General features: G+C 42.0%; 1 protein-coding gene across 1 annotated transcript in view; it reads right to left on the reverse strand.

Annotated features, from left to right (window-relative positions):
* HDGFL2 (HDGF like 2) overlaps positions 1 to 19,048 on the reverse strand; it is a 2,035,019-nt gene that overhangs the window by 671,073 nt on the left and 1,344,898 nt on the right. Inside the window, exon 12 of the mRNA XM_044090590.1 lies at positions 8,922 to 8,992. Coding sequence (XP_043946525.1) covers positions 8,922 to 8,992 — 71 coding nt within the window. The remainder of the gene's footprint in view (positions 1 to 8,921; positions 8,993 to 19,048) is intronic.

Raw genomic sequence — 19,048 nt, forward strand, 5'->3', positions numbered from 1 at the left:
CTCCAGAAACTTTGGCAGGTTAAGGCACTAAAAGCCAGGACAGCAGCTGTAAAGGTCTTTCTTGAAGTGTTCAAGAACTCTACCTTCTCTATCATTGGGGATGGGGTACCTAGAAAGATAAAAAAAAAATCACTTCATGGAAACCAAGGACACCAGAGCTAGATCAACCAGAAGGGTTCTGTGCAAAAATGAATGGGAATCCTAAGCTGCAGAAATGGTCAGGCTTCCTAGAAACAGGGAGAAGAAGGAGGGAGTCAAGCTCCACTGCTGTATTAATAAATATTTTTTTTAGGACTGGAGGAAAGTAAAGTTGTGTACACTTACCATAAATGTAGATGTTCGAGTGTATTCACTGTTGCAGTCATTACATTTGGGTAATCTGCTGGCAGGTTGCCCTCAGTCGGCCTGAATTCCAAAGTCTTGGGTCCTGCGTCGGTTGCTGTCTTCACTTCCATGACGTCAGGTCGTCAGGGGTATAAAAACATGCAGCCGATGCCATTTTCTGTAGTTTTTCTTGCCCCCGATGTCAGCTGCCCCCAAAAAGGTAACAAAATTTTACATCTATCTATATATATATATATATATATATACATGCATGCATCAATATAAACTTTACCTTTATCTACAAGCAAATACACCACATAGGTTGTAGAGGATAGAGAAAGAAAGATAAATTTCAGAATGACAGGGGGATGGAGGGAGGATAACCTGGACTGCAATAGTGAATACACTCGAACATCTACATTTATAGTAAGTGTACACAACTGTACTATGTTCTTCGTGTTTCACTGTTGCAGTCATTACATTTGGGTAGAATCCCAAAGCTATGGTTGGGAGGCTGGAGCTAGAGAGCATTAGGTGCGGCTATAAGGCCCTGCAGCAAGGCAGTGGCAAAGCCTGCCCTGGACTTACAGTAGAGAGGCAAATTGTAATGCTTTGTAAAGATGTGAACAGAACTCCAAGTAGCAGCCTCTAGAATGTCTTTGGTTTGTAGTCCTCTGAGACAGGCTGCTGAAGTAGCTGCAGCTCTGGTGGAATGAGACCTAATGCCCTTGGGCACAGGTTTACCATGGTGTAAGTAGCAGAAACGGATGCAGTGGCTTATCCACTTTGAAATTGTCTGCCTTGAAGTAGGCTTTCCTTCTGATCCTGCAGCATATGAGACTAGGAATTGCTCAGTTCTTCTTAGAGCTTTAGTCCTGCTCAAGTAGAATCTTAGCTGTCTGTGTACGTCCAAGGAATGCAGAATTCTCCCCCCCCTGTTCTGCGGATTTGGATAGAAAGTTGGCAGATGAATTGCTTGGTTAAGGGCCACACTGGAAACCACCTTAGGCATAAAAGTAGGATATGTCCTCAGAGGCACCCTGTCTGGGTAAAATATGATAAAAGGCTCTACAGCCATGAGGGCCTGTAGCTCTGAAACTCTTCTTGCTATAGTAATTGCTAGCAGCAGAGCTGTTTTCCATGATAAGAACTTTAGATCAGTGGTAGCAGCTGGTTCAAATGGAGGCAGGGTGAGCTTTTCCAATACATAATTGAGGTCCCACATGCAAGTAATGGTGATCTTCTAGGAGGCCTTACATTTTTGGTTCCTCTAAGATACTGCTTTAGTAAAGGATGAGGAAAGATTGATGGCTCTGCATTGTAATGAGACGAAATGGCAGAGGCGTGGATTTTGATTGATGAGAAAGATAGGTCTTTGTCAAGATCTCAGTTAAGTATTGTAATATCTGAGGAATATTTGGTTTTGCTGTATTAGTTCCTTGTGCTTGATTCCAAGCACAGAATCTCTTCCATTTGTCAGCATAAGATTTTCTAGTACTAGGCCTTCTGGCTTCCAAAATGACATCCATCACAGCTTTACTGACTGGTGTTGTTGGTATGACTACATGATTAGCCATGCTGCCAGGTTCAGAGTCTGTAGTTGATTGTGCAGGATCTGACTGTTTTGCTGGGACAGTAGTTGTGGTCTTTGGGGCAAGGTCCAAGCTGGGTATTGAGATAAGTTCCTTAGGACTGGGTACCAGTATTGGCGGGGCCAGTCCAGGGCAATTAATATCACCTTTGGCTTCTCTTGTTTGACTTTTAGGAGGACCTTGGTAGAAGAGGAGGAAAGGCGTAAACAAATAGGTTTTTCCAACTGAAGGATACGGCGTCCACTTTCCATGCTTGTCTGTGATAAGTCCTTGAGCAGAATTTTTTCAATTGATAATTTTGAGGAGAAGCAAACAGATCTATGTCTGGGCTCCCCCATTTCTCTGTTATGATGCTGAAGACTTGTGGATTTAGTTTCCACTCGTGAGGATCCATAAGGTTTCTGCTTAAATCGTCTGCCAGAGTGTTTTGTTTTCCTGGTAGGAATTGAGCTTGAAGATGTATTTGGTAGGTCAAAGCTGTGTCCCACAGTGCCACAGCTAATCTGCAAAGGGAGTATGAGTTTGTGCCCCCTTGCTTGTTTATATACCACATGACTGTGGTGTTGTCCGTCTTTATCAGTAGTTGTCCTGGATGAAGTAAGTCCTGGAAGGCTGTTGGGGCATTTTGAACAGCTAGCATCTCTTTCTGGTTGATATGCAGATGCATTTGTTTTGGTGTCCATAAGTCCTGAAAGCATCTTCCTGCCATGTGGGCCCCCCAGGCATAATCTGATGCGTCTGTTAAGGTCTGGCTGGCAGGGGGTAGAGTGAAGGGCAGTCCCATGTTTTGGTGACATGCCTTTGCCCACCATAGAAACTCTTGTTGCAGGCAGGGAATGAGAGGAATCATTGTTTCCAGACTGTGTGAATGTTGACTCCATAAACTTTTTAGGTACCACTGAAGTTTCCTCATATGCAGTCTTGCATATGGTATTAGTAGGATGCAGGATGCCATGAAGCCCAGAGCCTGCAGAATTTGTCTTGCAGAAGACTGGGTCTTTGTTGCCATCAGTTTGAAGTAAGTAGTCAGTTGCCTTTGCTTGTCTGGCGTGAGGTAAGCCATCTGGGCAGTTGTATCTAAGCTTGCACCCAGGAATGTTATCTTTTGAGAGGGTACCAGTTGTGATTTATTTTTGTTTACTGTGTACCCTAGGCATATTAGAAGCCTTCTCACAAATGCCAGTTGTCGAAGAAGAGTGTCCTTGTTCTCTGCTTGAATGAGACAGTCGTCCAAGTAAGGATGTATTTGTATGCTTCTTTGTCTGCAAAATACAATTACTGGTGCCAGGCACTCTGTAAAAACCCTGGGCGCAGTAGATAAGCCAAAGGGCAGTGCAGAGAATTGGTAATGCATTAAGCCAGCCTTGAATCTGAGGTATCTTCTGCGCGATTGTCTTATTGGGACATGCAGGTATGCCTCTTTTAGGTCTAAAGTCACCAGCCAAGAATTCTTGCCCAGCATGGGCAGAAGCTGCTGCAAAGTCAGCATTTTGAATTTTGGAATGTCCAGGTATGTGTTCAAAATCGATAAATCCAGTATTGGCCGCCAGGCCTTGTCCTTTCTGGGTACCTAGAAAAGTCTTGAGTAAAAACCTTGTCCTTTTTCCTGTTCTGGTACTGTCTGAATGGCCCCCATATCCATGAGGGACGTAACTTGTTACTGTGCCTCTGCCCATTGATTTTTTGGCAGATCTGGCCAACCATTTGCCATTGGCAGAGTGTGGAAATGGAATCTGTATCCCTGTGATACGATGTTTAGTACCCACTTGCCCTGGGTTATTAACTGCCAATTTTGAGCAAAAAGTGCTAATTTTCCCCCTATGGGTGCTGCCTCTAGATTTGCGCTTTATCTCCTCTAGATTTGGAGGTGGAAGCGCCCCATAGCTTTGACCTGTATGAATCTTGCGCCTGGTATCTGGAACCCTTAGGGCATCTGGATTTGCCCCTTTGAGATCTGTCTGACACAGGAGAGGACCAATTTTTTGAAGCCAGTGTCTACTGAATCGTGGTGGCTGCACTTGTATGAAGTCTTTAACAGTTTGCATAGACTTAGCTTTGTCTTCCATTTTCATTAGAACCTCTTCTGCCTTAATACCAAACAGAGAATCATGCTGTAAAGGTGCATCTAGCAATTTAGCTTTAACATGATCAGGTAAATTTTGTTCCTTTAACCAGGCATGCCTCCTAATCACAGATCCAGTAAATGCGGCCCTGCAGGAGGTCTCTAAGGAATCAAAACCACATTGCAAAGTATGCTTTCCAACTTGTTCAGCTGCATGCAATAATTCCTGCAATTCTTTATTTTCTGCACATTCTGAAATCAACATCATTTTCTGTTTCAGTAATCCCATAACATGTTGTTGGTACTTAATCATATGAAACTGACAGTTTACGGCTCTGATTGCCAAGGTTGCAGATGTATAAACCTTTTTCCCCATCTGTCTAGTGCCCTTGAATCTCTGTCAGAGGGTGTAGGATTTTCTGCTGTTGAGGCCTTAACTCCCTTTGGAACCCTGTGAAATAGTTTCAGTATCAGCAGCAGGGTTTCTAAATAAAAATGTATGTGGGTCAGGTACCCTGTAATATCTGTCAGGCTTACTGGGAGCTGGAGGTAAGGGAGTCAGGGGTCAAGCTTGACTCCGAAAACACATCATCCACAATGTCTAAAACAGGGGGGGGGGGTGGCTAAAGGTTTGTGCTGATGGAGAAGGAGGAAATCTCTGAGCCTCTTTTTTTGATTCTGAGAAATCTTGACTCTCCCAGTGAAAATGCTCCCTCAAAGTATGCAAGGTTTCTCCACATGAATAACCTTCAGGAGGAGATGCAGATGGAATAGAATCCTCAGCATCAGAATCCTCATAGGGAGGTATAGACAATTCCTGATCAGAAGAGGAATCAGAAGAAATAGAAACCTGTTTTGAAGATTCATAATCAGTGTCTTGCCTATGCCTCTTATCTGGAGGGGGATGGGTACACCCCTGATCAAGGTAATAAGGTCTTCAGCCATTTTGATCATCAGTTTTTTAGGCACAGAGGCCTGTGCACAAGGTTCATGCGTCAGTTTTTTAGTTCTAGAAGTTGCTTTTGTCTTTGGATTTGCAGCTGTCATCGGTTTGATATACAAATGTTGAGGTCTGAATACACCCTCTGAAGCCGGTGCCTGCTCAGTGGCTCCGGACCCATCCGAGGGAGATACATCCGTCGGTCCAATACCTTGAATATTTTGCTGCATGCCTGACTCCACATGGGTGTAGGCCTGCGACTCGAAGGTAGCGGGTATCAGGGGCTGCAAAAGCGCCTCACTGAGTACTGGCGAACCAGCGACTGGCTTAGGAGAAGCTTCGTCGTCGGTTTTGGATCTCTACTGCCTTTCTCTGTCCTTTTCCTTGCGTTTTTTATGTATTCCGGTAGTCGGATTGCTATCCGACAACATTTCTAGGTAGTTAAATCTGTTTCCAAAATACTTTGATGCAAAAATATACCGATGCTTGATAGTGCGTTGGTTAAATCTAGCACAAAACAGACAGCCAGGCACGTTGTGATCAGGGCCTAGGCAAGGAACACAGTATAAATGGAAATCCTTATGAGGTATTTTCTTCCCACAAGTAATACAATTATTAACTTTTTCTGACATCGATAAAAAGCAAGAAAAATGTTTCCCCAATGGGGTACTTAGCTTTAGTGAAGACTTCGATTCTGAAACTCAAACTCGAATTTTTCAGTAGTCGGCAGACCGGCACTTGCAAAAATGTTTCTGCTTCAGGCACCGTGCGGCAAGAAAGACTAAAGAAAATGGCGTCGGCTGCATGTTTTATACCCCTGATGACCTGACGTCATGGAAAAGAAGACAGCAACAGACGCAGGACACAAGACTTTGGAATTCAGGCTGACTGAGGGCAACCTGCCAGCAGATTACCCAAATGTAATGAGTGCAACAGTGAAACACGAAGAACATCAGTAACAGGCTTAGGCAAGCCTATGAAAGTCCTGTATCTCAAATGGGCCTGCAAATACACCATGGCAATGTAAGTGAAGACTTCAGATAACCTTGTATAGGATGCCCAGAAAAGTGAGCCCCCCCCCCCCTTCCTGGTGGAATTACTGAGGGCAGTGTGTCTTTGCTGTCACATTCACAGCAAGAAGAGGGAGGCATATGGCCAATATATGCCAATACACTTGCCTATGAACCAGAGGTATCAGAATCTTCCATCAGGGTAGGTTCTCTCTTTTTCATCTATGAAGGAACCCTTGATGACTCTGGAATTTGTGGTGTTAGCTGCTTGGATATCAAAATGTTTATGGAAAAGATCTTTGGATAAAGAGCAGGCTGTGGACTGGGTGGTGAACGGCTCATCATAGGCAAGCTTGCAGGTGCTGGTTTATGCTTCAAGTGCTTCAGACCTTGGGTGGTTAAGGTCACAGCCAGACAACCAACGTCTCAACACAGTCTCTGGGAATGTCCTCTTAAGCAAGCAGCCAAGAAGACTGCCCTCACCTTCACTGATAACTATGTCAGCTCTGACTGCAGGAGGCCCTCAGACAGGCCTATGAGCTGTCAGCACTGACTGTAGGAGGCCCTCAGAGAGGCCTATGAGCTGTCGGCTCTGACTGCAGTAGTCTCTATGAGAGGCCTATGAGCCTACCAGCTGTACAGCAGTTTTAGTCCAGGTGGATGTCTCTAACGCCAAAGGTGTGGGCAACATCCAAAGTTGTAGCATCAGAGGCCTCAGCCAAAAAAAAAAAACTCCTGCAGGCAGGGGGGGGCCTGCAAATGTGAACTGTCAAATTTAGTGCCACCGGATCTAGGGAAACCTGACTAGGAACCACTGTTAATACTTCTCAAATTTTCCCCTTGGCGAATTTGTTCAAGAGTTTGTGCTTCAAACTACAGTCCATCAATTTCATTAAACAGAACCAGAAATGAAATGAACCGGAGCTGTGACTTGCTTTATCTCCATTAAAGGAAAACATCACTCAAAAGGTATGGCATGTTTCTCATTAAGAAATGCTTTTCCACCCCTTTACCCACTGCATTGAGGGTAACATACAAATAAAAATACAAGTCATTAGCTACTTTGTTGAATGTCTTGTTTCTGCAGCAGCTCTACACAATTTTGGGTTTTCATAAAATGCTGCATTTTCTTCTGTTACTTATCTCACAATTTATTACATAATATAAGCACTTTTAAAAATTAGTCAATGAAGTATAGTATCTAGTAACTACACCCAAGATACTCACAATCTTAACAAGCCAACTAATTAAGTGATTGAATCAAGTAGTAACTACTTACAAGGTTAATAAAAACCATAAAGCTTAGATAAAGATAATAACATCTGGCTTCTGAGTGTGCAGGTAGAGACAGATGACCAAGGTTCAGCTACAAAAAGTGCAATGTAGTTATAAATTAGCACCCAAAAAGGCTTAACAGAGTAATAAAACTGACGACCGTATCATTAAACAAAGTTGAGGTTACACAATTCTTGCAGTCAATGACCAAGGTAGTGCAAAGAACTCAATAGCATCGCCAAAATACTTTATCTTTGGCCCGTCACATGGCGGGGGGGGTACATGCAGATTTGGTTTCAGGAAGCTTAGCATGATGAATCTATCTTCATCATAGCCAGCTGTGACCAATATTAGGAATGCAAATGAAATCAACCTAGAATGGCAACCCCATCTAGATATTTTGTAGTTTAACTATTCAGACAAAAATATAAACCACTTATAAAGATGCAGGGTAAGTGATACTACAGAAAAGCTGGGTGTGTTTGTAAGTCACATCAGGTTCAGTAAAGTATACACATAAAGATACAGGGTAAGTGATACTACAGAAAAGCTGGGTGTGTTTGTAAGTCACATCAGGTTCAGTAAAGTATACACATAAAGATGCAGGGTAAGTGATACTACAGAAAAGCTGGGTGTGTTTGTAAGTCATATCAGGTTCAGTAAAGTATACACTTATAAAGATGCAGGGTAAGTGATACTACAGAAAAGCTGGGTGTTGTTGTAAGTCATATCAGGTTCAGTAAAGTATACACATAAAGATGCAGGGTAAGTGATACTACAGAAAAGCTGGGTGTGTTTGTAAGTCATATCAGGTTCAGTAAAGTATACACAAAGATGCAGGGTAAGTAATACTACAGAAAAGCTGGGTGTGTTTGTAAGTCATATCAGGTTCAGTAAAGTATACACAAAGATGCAGGGTAAGTAATACTACAGAAAAGCTGGGTGTGTTTGTAAGTCATATCAGGTTCAGTAAAGTATACACATAAAGATGCAGGGTAAGTGATACTACAGAAAAGCTGGGTGTGTTTGTAAGTCATATCAGGTTCAGTAAAGTATACACTTATAAAGATGCAGGGTAAGTGATACTACAGAAAAGCTGGGTGTGTTTGTAAGTCATATCAGGTTCAGTAAAGTATACACTTATAAAGATGCAGGGTAAGTGATACTACAGAAAAGCTGGGTGTGTTTGTAAGTCATATCAGGTTCAGTAAAGTATACACATAAAGATGCAGGGTAAGTGATACTACAGAAAAGCTGGGTGTGTTTGTAAGTCATATCAGGTTTAGTAAAGTATACACATAAAGATGCAGGGTAAGTGATACTACAGAAAAGCTGGGTGTGTTTGTAAGTCATATCAGGTTCAGTAAAGTATACACAAAGATGCAGGGTAAGTAATACTACAGAAAAGCTGGGTGTGTTTGTAAGTCATATCAGTTTCAGTAAAGTATACACATAAAGATGCAGGGTAAGTGATACTACAGAAAAGCTGGGTGTGTTTGTAAGTCACATCAGGTTCAGTAAAGTATACACATAAAGATGCAGGGTAAGTGATACTACAGAAAAGCTGGGTGTGGTTGTAAGTCATATCAGGTTCAGTAAAGTATACACATAAAGATGCAGGGTAAGTGATACTACAGAAAAGCTGGGTGTGTTTGTAAGTCATATCAGGTTTAGTAAAGTGCACCCCCCTTCATTAAGAAAAAAGAATAAGTACTTACAGGGTTGTCCACTTTCAGGGCATATTTGATGTCTGTGTGCAGTTTCTGCAGTTTGTCTTCCACAGATGGCTCTGGGAAATGGAGTAAAAACATTACTTTGTACCAGCAAAAGCATGAAACCCCCAAGCTACACATACATGCAGTACATATACACCAACCAGGCATGCAAAAAAAGGAGATTTAACGATGCCACCTTCAACAATCAACACTCTGTTTTACTATGGACATTACTCAAACTCTTTAATAAAAAAGTGAACTTTCTACATATGGAGAGGTGCACTACGTAATGCATAATCATCACTAACAGTGGAAACAGAAAGACTCGCGACAGGAACATGTGATACGTTGGGTTTTTCTTTCCTTTTGTCGATCACCATCTAGCAATAGTCATTAGTGATAAACACATGCAGTCCTATATGATGTATAGTCCACCATCTGTCCTCCACTTCCGTCAATGGATTCCACTATGATGCCAATTACAGTCAACATGTGACCTCAGTGTATAAGGTTCTATTGTGCAACTTTCACATATTCACTGAAGGCAGACTGCTATATGGCAAAAAGCACATCAAATGCATTTGTACTTTTGCATTTATGTATGATTACGTGTGTAACTGGCAAAAGGGGTTGTGGGTGGATGGATTTAAGCTCTGAAAAACAGGAAATTGCACTGAGAAAATTAGATTAGAAACAGGAGAATTGCATTTGGATTTGTCTTTTCATGCAAAATATACTAGAAAATGTGACTGACTACTTGCCTGTAATTACAAGAATGCCAAAAAGATTTGAGCAACTTGAACATAAGATTGAAATAAAAATGAGAAACTACCAGCAGTATGTGAAACCTATACTTTTACTGCATTTACTGTTAGTGAAAAAACTGAGTTTATTATCCCTGTGGAAAAGGGTAAGCTAACAAACACTTTAAGCAGAAAAGCGACTAAAGTCCATCATGCTGAAAGGCCCTCATGTGTCAATATTTATGTAAATGCTGCTCTGTAACCTGTTTGTAAAACTAGCTATGGCTTCAGTATTCTTTTACTTAGTGAGAAGTACTGCATTACCTAGCTTACTTAGAGATTTTCTTTACATATTCTGTCACTGCAACTGATGCTTTTTCTGTTCTTTGTGTAACTTTTTTTACCTCTGTATACTTAATTTGCATCAGCAATGCCTTGGCTTCTTTACTGTCTTAAGTTATTCACTATTAAACAAAGACTGGCCATTAACATTCAAAAACAAACTCTCGGACTGGTCAGCCCAATCAGCGTGCCGAATGTAAATCGAGCCAATAGCAATAGAAAAATGTTTGGTTGCCTAGACTTTCTTCTATTAATATATGGCACAGCTTTTTTAGTTTTCCTAACCGTAAAAAAAAAAAAAGTTTGAAATCTGCACAATTTGGAGGTATAAGAGAGAAGGAACAGAAAAAAATAAAAGGAAAATCGGGTACGTTATGCAAAACTAAAGAAACACATCTGATTTTCCTTCATTTCCTCTGTCCTCTCTTTTTCTCATACCTCCCAAGTGTCCTGATTTCATACTTTACAGATAAAAAAAAAAGCAACAGGCATCTTCCTTTCCACATTCCTTCCCTTTCAAAGCAATGAAACAGTGTGTAAGCGTGGGAACATAAACCTCATACATACATAATGAAAGTCCCAGGACACTAACACAAAGCAGAACACCAGGATGCTGTTATACAAGGATATTATTTAAGAAAACTAAGCAACTGGCTGGGTGTGGGCAATGCTGATTTACCCACAGTTGGCTTTGTTTGGTCATTTGGACGAACCACGCCAATCATGGGTAAATCCAGCATTACCCACACCCAGTCATAGGTTATTGTTATAACATCTTGTGCCTGGCATTTGTTTTTCACTTATTTTGAGGAAAGAGTATTACTTAGCACTGTAAGTTAAAAAGCTGCTGGCATCCACCTATAACAGGCCAGACTGCTCCAGAAATTACTATTTTGTGTTTATTTCTTTATCTGGCTACAAATCAAGACTGGTGCAGATAACTGGTATGTTAATCCCTAGCCATATCTCTGGTGGCAGCCGTATTACCTTATCAGCAAGAACGCTGTGGAGAAATTTCAAATTCTGCCAGCCTTCCTGGTGTGTGTGTGTGTGTGTGTGTGTGTGTGTGTGTGTGTGTGTGTGTGTGTGTGTGTATGTGTGTGTGTGTGTGTGTGTGTGTGTGTGTGTGTGTGTGTGTGTGTGTAAAATAATCAGAAAGGTAGTTACTATAGGTCAGGTGCACTTAAGATATTGACATTCACAGATGCGAGTGGTGGGAAATAGGCCCGGATGCTAGGCCAAAGACTAAGGTAAGTTAATAGTAATTGTAGTACCTGGTATCAAAGTCATGGCCTCAAGCTAAATGCCAAAAAATGCATAGTCATCCCATTTGGGCAAAACAAAACACCCACGAATTACCACATAGGTGGCAGCCCCCTTAATACAGAAGAGGTAACACGAGATCTGGGGACCCAGGTAGATAGTAATCTCTTCTTTGACAATCATATTGCCAAAGTAGTTAGGAAATCCTTCTGTGAGACCCATCTAATTACTAAAGGGTCCGCATCTAGAAATAAAGAAGTTATAGTGCCCCTCTACTCGTCACTCATTAGACCCATCATGGAGTACAATGCCCCATTTGGGATGTACCTCATAAGACACTTCCAACAGCTGGAAAGATCACAAAAGTACCTCACCAAGAGGATTACTGGTCTCAAACATATGTCCTATGCAGCCCGACTGAAAAAACTCTGGCTGTACTCGGTGGCATATCGCTTACTCAGAGGTGATCTCTGCCTGACTTACAAAGCCATGCCCAACTCAGAATTGATGGACATGCTCCACCTAAAGAAATCCAAGTCACTGCGAGCCACGCGATCTAGTGAGCTAAACCTCGCCACAACAATAAACAGAACATGCTGGAGGGATAGACTCTTGTCACAGAGACTCCCCATGCTATGGAACAAAATTCCAAATTACATCAGGCAGAGCCCCCTCACTAACACTCTTCAAGAGAAACCTTGACAAGTCGATGGGTAACAGAAAATACACACCTGGGATCACTTCATTGGCTCTGCTTGACACAGGATCAGTTAATCAATCAATGGGGCGGCAAAAGCCAACACACTCTGGCTAGGCTTATAAATGCCCTCGGGCAGATAACCTAGTACCTACCTATGAACCTATTGTGTATTCCTAGACAAGGTGTGGATGCTGGAAACCCATTCCAAGGGCAGCTGGACATATTCCTTATATGCTCGAGATCAGGTTGCATTTAGGATTTACACGAATTTCAAGACAATGGAGTTTCGTGGCCATATATGTCTTGCCAGTACCCCCACCCCCACCCCACCCCCGGCTGTGCCTCTGTCTAGGAGAGCTAGGCCGGTTTGAGGTTTTTCACACTGCATAATTTGCAGGGGCAGTCTGTTCCACAGGTAGGGAAGGGTTTTTGTGATTAATCTGTCTATCTCATTGCAGTTATCTGCTGGTGAGGATTTAGGTTCCTGGTTCTGACTTTTGTGGAACAAATAGGACAACTGGGTCTCTGAGGCACAGATCTATCCTCAACACAAAATACTGAATAAAGGGATAGTGCTTCCAGTCTTTCCTGGTAGACCAGGGTCTTTAAGCCTACGATCTTCTTAGTTTCCTGTGAATTCTTTCCATCTGCTTTATATGTCTAGTGAGATGCGTTCTAAAGGGGGGGGGGGGGGGTTCTACTCAACAACTGGTCTAATCAATGTTCAATACAAGGGAATAAAGACCTCTTTAGACCAGGATGATATTCCCTTGGCAATTACCTGCACTAAGCATAAGGGTTTTCTAACTACTGTTGTCACATGATAACCAAAAGAAAAAGGAATTAACCCATGATACAAGGTCCCTGACAACATTTTCATTTTGAAGTGGGGTGTTGCCTAAGCTGGTTGGTGGAGTTGTCTACTAACTGTAATAATACTGCACTTCAAATCCATTTTCAGTTCACCAGTTATTTGTGTGTGCAAGTTCTTGTGAATCCATTTTCAGTTCACCAGTTATGTGTGTGTGCAAGTTCCTGCTGAGGGATTAGGTATCACAGTGGGACTTGACAATAACCCTCAGTAGTCACCTGCAAACTTATTTAGCCAGAGGTCTTTGTTTCCAGTCTGGCAAATCAGAACAGTAAATGAAAAAAAATGAAGGATTCCAAAACTGAGCCCTGGGGGAGAGCATCACTGGCTACCTTCATACTTTCTGATAAGGCACATGTCACACACACTGTCTGAGAGCAATTTACTTTCTGATAAGGCACATGTCACACACACCGTCTGTGAGCCATTTACTTTCTAATAAGGCACATGTCACACACACTGTCTGTGAGCCATTTACTTTCTGATAAGGCACATGTCTCACACACTGTCTGTGAGCCATTTACTTTCTGATAAGGCACATGTCTCACACACTGTCTGTGAGCCATTTACTTTCTGATAAGGCACATGTCACACACTGTGAGCCATTTACTTTCTAATAAGGCACATGTCACACACACAGTCTGTGAGCCATTTACTTTCTGATAAGGCACATGTCACACACACTGTCTGTGAGCCATTTTACTATCTATCTTGCTATAGGAATCTTAAAGTGTTGGGTATGGTGTCAAAAACCTTAGTCACGTCATGATACATCACGTGAACAGAATGCTCACTATCAACATCCCTCAGCCAATCCTCTCTAAGAAGTTAACCAAATTCATTAGGCAGGATCTTTCCCTGACAAAGCCAAATCGTGGGTCAAGTGCAACGACATTTTTGGTATCATACTTTATATGGTCTGGGGTTGGTGCGAAGGCCTCTCTTGTGAAGCGGCATCACCATGGTGCACACTAAATGTCAGTGACAAAAGCTGTAGCTGAACTTAACAGTTTGAGTGCATCTGCCAGGACATGCTTATTAGATTTTATTAAATAACCAGCTAACGCAGCAGGAAGGAAGCTCGTTTGGTCGTCTCTGATCTCAAACTGAGACTGCAAACTGGGTGTTATTGTCCGACACCTGTACCCTTCATACAGAACTTACCCTAGTTATTAACTAGTATACTGAAATAAGCTCAAATAAAATGCAGAAAAGTGAAGTATCATTTCATTTTGTTAAAATCCTCTGCCCTTAACACACAGTGTAGACAACACTCCACTTCTGAGCAAAATCAGTCAAGAAGTGGAGTGTCAGCTCACTTTGCTTCAATAAGAATGTGGCAACTGTAGTCAGAAAATACTTCTACTTAGCAGAACCATCCAAGTCTAAAGATGGTACTGTCTCTTCATATTCAGCAGTGATTAGATCAACTACAGAGTACAATGGCCCCAAGTATGTATCTCATTAACATAAACAACTAGAGAAGGTCTACAGGTTGCTACTTAAGAAGACTCCACCTTAATATTTACGCACATTTCACTTGATCGCAAGTTCTGTTTTTCTAATATTTACAAACATCAGGCTTATCCTTAAGTTCTGTGGTTCCAAAGTACAGTTAAACAATCCACTTATGATGTACTGATGTGAAACAAGGCATGTCTACAGCTAGAGGGGTTTGGCTTTATTGGCCTGAATGCACTAGCAAAGACTTAAAAATAAAAAATGAAAAGATGAAACACAGGCATGTCAATAAGAAGTAATTTCAATATATCCCATAAAAAGTACAGGTGAGTAAGTTCTACTTACCTATAACAGTAGATATTCGTAGAACACACCGCCTTACTGGCATATGGGCAGTAGCCTCCCTCTTGCAGTCTGTTAAAACTCAGATCTCCTCCCCCTGCCTATCTGTGAGACTGGAGAACAAATCACCTAGGAGGACCAGGATGGCCTCACAAACAGTACGCTTTCAGTTTTCTCTGCTCTAACAGGAAGAGCAGATGAAAACACAAACTTTGAGACCACCACTGTTCCAATCAAGAGCGTGCGCACACACACACACACACACACACACACACACACACACACACCACAAAAAGGTTCAATGAACCAAAACATAATTCCTCCAACAACCGACTATATACAGCCAACAAAAAGAGGATGGTGACAGGGTACTGTCAAGTAAGGCAGTGTGTTCTCTGAACATCTACTGTTACAGCTAAGTGTAACTTATGCAACTGTACTATGTTACGAGAACATGAGTCCATTGTCAAAGCTTCCCTAACCTGCCAGGAGGAAGGATAAAGATCCAAGCCTGCTCTGGATCTAGAAAAACTATCATATCTGTAGAGCTTTGTGAAGGTATGGAAGGATAACTCAGTTGTTGCATTTAGAACACTTCTAGACTACACCCCTTTTCAATATTCGACAGAAGAAAAAGGCCCTGCTGCAATGTGCATTCACCTTGCCTGGATTTGCCTTCCAGAGTGGGTGTAACAAAAACAATACCAGAGGACAACAACTGTGCAATGGATTGCTTAGAGGTAGGTTGACTTCTCTGCGAAGAAAAGGAAATAAAAAGTCTTTGTCTTCCTTAAGGGCTTTGTTCTATGAAGTTAGCACCTAAGCTACCAATGCATATCCGACGTAGGAAGTATAAAAAGTTTAGTGTGCAACACAAACCTATCCCTCTAGAAAATCAGGTAAGCTGTCCACCATGAGAACTTACAGCTCAGAAATTTGTCTTGTAGATATCAGAACAATAAGAAAAAGTTTTCCATGTTTGTTGAGGACTTGAGAACACTGTGAGCTACCAGTTCAAAAGTTGGACAGGTTGGACAGGTCACTTTTTCAAGAACATAATTTAGGTCCCAAGAAGGAGGCATCTGCTTGTGAGGGAATCTCTTTTCATGAACTGCTTTGTCAAACAAAAGAAAGAGGACGATCCACTGGAAGACAAAGATGGTTGGTTAATAAATGCACCTTACTGGAAAAATAACAAGCCATCTTGAGGTATCTCACAAAATATTTAAAGACCAGAGGGATAATAACCTCAATGAATCCTCCTGTTTCCATTTAGGCACCACTGAGAAAACCTCATCCATTTGTAAACATAACATTTTCTAGTAGAAGGTTTTCTGGCCTCATTTAATGTCTGCTACACATAGTCAGAAAACAAATGCCTAAATGGCGTTAAGAGTGAATCGTCCAGGCTATCAACTGCAGTTTCTCCAAATCAGGGTGGAAAAGTTGCCTCCAACACTGTGTGAGCAGATCCAGCATGTGAGAAAGTCTGTGGTAATTGTGATTGGCAAACTTTGAAATAAGAACTCCAAAACTGCCATGACCTTCAGAAAAAGACTGCTTAAATAACAATAAAAAATAGTGAGCACTTTCACAGTTAATAATATTGACCAGACCAGTTTAAACACAAGAGAGTAACATTTTTAAATACAACAAAACCCATCCAAAATAGGAATAAAATCAAGTGATTAACCTGCAGTCCAAATAGAGAAAGAAAGAGGGGGCTCCTAAATGAAAGACCAGCAGTGGTAGAATTTTTAATAAAATCCAAAACAGAAGCTGCTATTAAAAAAGGAATAATTAGTAAAGCATATAAAATATAGCACGATAATTATAAGAATCAGTAAGAGGAGCTTAGCAAGGATTGGGAAGAGAGACTGGATAAGCAATCACAAAGAGACAATCGGAGAATATATGTATATCTCCCAAAAACTATGCAACAAAGTCTAGAAGATTTAGGATCTTTGCCTGAAAGTGTTTACAGAGGTATTTTTATACACAAAGTAGACTCCAAAGAATTTTTCCTCAGGTAGATAGCAAATGCTGGAGGTGTGACGGGCAAGAAAGAGGTAACTGGGAAAAAAGTTATGTACCTACCATAACGTTCCATGTTAGTTGTCTTCATCTCGCCTTCCTTCTTGCTGTTTGGGTTCGGAGCCGATCCTCTGCTCCGACTCGGCTATCTTCTATAGCTCGAGAGCTGTTTACTGGCTCTAGGCTACCCCTTATACCAGAATGCCCAGCATCAGCTACCCAGATCTACCCAGACATAAGTAGAGTAACCAGTTACCTAAAAACTGGTTGTCCAAAACACCTAAACAAGGAAAGAGTCATAAATTACCTGGCATGTGAAGTAATAAAAGATACTCAGCCAGTGAAAACAAAAGGAACTCCTCTCAATCCTCTAGGAAGGGGGAAGGAGGGAGGGACGCAAGAAGGAAGGCGAAATGAAGACAACTAACGTTATGGTAGGTATATAACTTCTTTATGTTAAGTTGTCCATCTCGCCTTCATTCTTGCTGTTTGGGACAGCATCCCAAGAACTTAAAATCCCGGGTGGCTCATAGGAACAGACTCTTCAGAACAGTAGAACCAAAGGAAGCTCTGCTCCGGGAGACCATATCCACCTTGTAATGAGAGATAAAAGTGTGAGGGTTTGCCCAAGTGGCACCTGCACAGATTGAGTCTATGGGCAACCTAGACTGAAAGGCTACAGAGGTAGCTAATACTCTAGTTGAATGACCTTCTGGTTTAGCTGGTAGCTCTTTATTTTGTAACTGATAAATAAAAGCAATAGTATCAGATAACCACCTGGATAAGGTCACCTTAGAAATTGGAAGGCCTTGTTTGTTGAAAGCATAAGAAAGAAATAACTGGTCTGACTTTCTTAGTTCCTTAGTTCTATGGAGGTAAAAATGCAATTGTCTGTGCACATCCAATTGGTGGAGGTTGTATTCTGCCTTGTTGCTATGATTAGGAAAGAAAACCTGGACATCTATGGATTGATTTAAATTGTTCTCTGAGCATACTTTAGGAATAAAGGATGGACTGGTCCTCACAGAAACTCTGTCCTTGTGAAACACCAGGTAAGGAGGACGAACACACAGTGCTTGAAGTTCTGAGACACGTCTAGCTGAAGTGATAGCAACCAGAAAAAGTGTCTTCCAAGAAAGAACTTTTAAAGAACATGATGCTGCCGGTTCAAAGGGAGGCAAAATTAAGGAAGCTAAAACTAAACTGAGATCTCAAAGAGGAGGAAGATCTCTAACTGGGGTCTAAGAAGAAATGTTCCTCTCAAAGGCCTTGCAGAGCTTATGAGACATTATGCTAGAATTAAACATACCAATATGAAAATTAGAAATGGCAGCTAGTTGTACTCTAATGGTAATGGAAGCCGCACCAGACTGAAAGAGTTGCGCTAGAAATTCAAGAATTTCATGGACTGGGGCCGAGAAAGGATCCAAATTTCTAGATTCTGCCCAGTAAGAAAACCGTTTCCATTTACTAGCATACATTTTCCTCGTAGTAGACTTATGTGAGGAAACAATAATATCACGGACTGCTGGGGAGATACTGGAAAGCCTGGCTAAGGTTGGAAGTGGAGTAACCAAGCTGTGAGCTGGAGAGTTTGAAGGGATTGGTGCAACCCGCCTGAATGATGAATCAGAAGATCTGGAACCGGTTCCAGAATCCACGGTTGATCCAGAAGTTGGAGGTGCAGGAACAGGAACCAAACCTGTCGAGGCCAATATGGGGCAATGAGGATCATTTTGAAACCCAATGATTTTGCTTTCTGTACGAGTCTTGGTATTAGGGGAAAAGGGGGAAAAGCGTAAAGGAGTCCCTGAGGCCAATCGTGGACTAGAGCATCTCTGGGTATATGACCTGGAAGAGGAAGTAGAGAGAAGTAGCTGCATTTGTTGTTGAGAGGAGTGGCAAATAGGTTGCAGCAAGGCTGTCCCCATTTGCGGAAGATCCGCAACTTCCTCATTCAGAGACCACTTGTGAGACATGAGGATAGCTCTGCTGAGCCTGTCTGCTATGACGTTGGATTTCCCAGGGAAGTGCGTTGCTATCAGAAAACGTTGGGAGGAAATCGCCCATTGCCACAGTCTGAGTGCTTCTCGACACAAGGAGTAAGACCTGGTCCCGCCCTGTTTGTTGATGTACCACACCACTGACATGTTGTCCGTTTGGATTGCAATGGTCCAGGAAGGAAGACAGTCTTGAAAGCCTTGCAACGCTAGGAGCACTGCTCTCATTTCTAGGACACTGATATGCAGATGGTACTCGTGAGGTTGCCAAGTGCCTTGGACTGTCCTGCCTAGATAATGCCCCCACCACCCTATCAGGGAGGCGTCCGTGGTCACTGTGGCTACCGGAGGGGGTTGTATGAAAGGTCTGCCCT

The sequence above is a fragment of the Protopterus annectens genome, chromosome 13.part0 (assembly GCF_019279795.1).
Source record: "Protopterus annectens isolate FY-2018-M chromosome 13.part0, PAN1.0, whole genome shotgun sequence".
In the NCBI taxonomy this organism is placed as follows: domain Eukaryota; kingdom Metazoa; phylum Chordata; order Ceratodontiformes; family Protopteridae; genus Protopterus; species Protopterus annectens.